The sequence below is a fragment of the Seriola lalandi genome, unplaced genomic scaffold (genome assembly GCF_002814215.2).
Source record: "Seriola lalandi dorsalis isolate HSWRI2012SDOR001 ecotype SW California unplaced genomic scaffold, Sedor1 jcf7180002054630, whole genome shotgun sequence".
In the NCBI taxonomy this organism is placed as follows: domain Eukaryota; kingdom Metazoa; phylum Chordata; class Actinopteri; order Carangiformes; family Carangidae; genus Seriola; species Seriola lalandi.
Genome location: NW_019525183.1, coordinates 2,455,948 through 2,456,945, shown reverse-complemented (window position 1 = coordinate 2,456,945; position 998 = coordinate 2,455,948). Strand labels below are relative to the sequence as shown.

The following is a 998-nucleotide window of genomic DNA, read 5'->3' as shown; positions in this document are numbered from 1 at the left end:
AATATTTAATAATGCAGTGTCCATAGCGGAGATTAAGTATGATAAGTTTAGTGTAAACTCATTATTAAAGCACGTCGTGAGTCTCTATAGAGGATTGTATTTTTCCTATAGCCTAATGCCTCATCCTGCATTCATTCTAATTAAATATTTACACAGTGGAACAATATAACAGCCTATTAATACTGTTTCCAGCTCCTGTTTGTGAGCACATGATGTTTACACCATGGCTTCTCCTCTCAGACTAGCCTTTCAGACTTTTTTCCAAATCTAATATACCCATCCATAAATAGCTCACCTATCCAGCCCATATTTGGCATGAGTGACGTGGCACCAGAGCCAATCCGGCGCGCTGAATCCGTCTAACCCCGCCTCTCCATGCTCCACCTCCTCACTAATGACTACTCCGCCGCCCATTTGCCTTAAATGGACAAGCAGGGGAGTTGATTGACAAACCAAACGACGCCCCTTCGTTTACCAAGCCCCTCCCCTCCTCCGGCTCCCTATCAGTGTCTATTTTGGCAACACGGATACGCATGGAGCCTCCATCACCTCCAGTCTCTTTTACGCACCGACTCCGATAATGCGCGCAGGTACAGGGAGCCTAACCGCCACGTTTCCAGCTGCTACACCGAGCAATTAATCTCCTCTTCTGGACTAATATGAAAGAAGTGGATGTAGAGGTCTGACACAGCCAAGAAAGGAGGCATATTTCTTGTGGATCATCCTTGTTTTCCATCACCGAGCGTCAGCATGGATGTCTTGGCGAACCACAGTATCTTTCAGGAACTTCAGCTCGTTCACGACACCGGCTACTTCTCTGCCATGCCGTCGCTGGAGGAAAACTGGCAGCAGGTAGGCTCACGTATCAACTTTCAATCCCAGCCGCCGTGCATCCTTCACCCCGCAGCAGCTTCCACCGCACATCCCTCCTCTCGCTCGATTTGTGCTCACACACGCGCCCGGGGATGCAGGTGTCAACTTTTTTTTTTCTCTCTCTC

General features: G+C 48.4%; 1 protein-coding gene across 1 annotated transcript in view; it reads left to right on the top strand.

Moving 5' to 3' along the window:
* The first annotated feature begins 500 nt into the window (after positions 1-500).
* LOC111665242 (Krueppel-like factor 7) overlaps positions 501-998 on the top strand; it is a 35,488-nt gene continuing 34,990 nt past the window's right edge. The window contains exon 1 of the mRNA XM_023420172.2: positions 501-852. Within this exon, the coding sequence (XP_023275940.1) occupies positions 751-852 (102 nt within the window). The 5' untranslated portion in view covers positions 501-750. The remainder of the gene's footprint in view (positions 853-998) is intronic.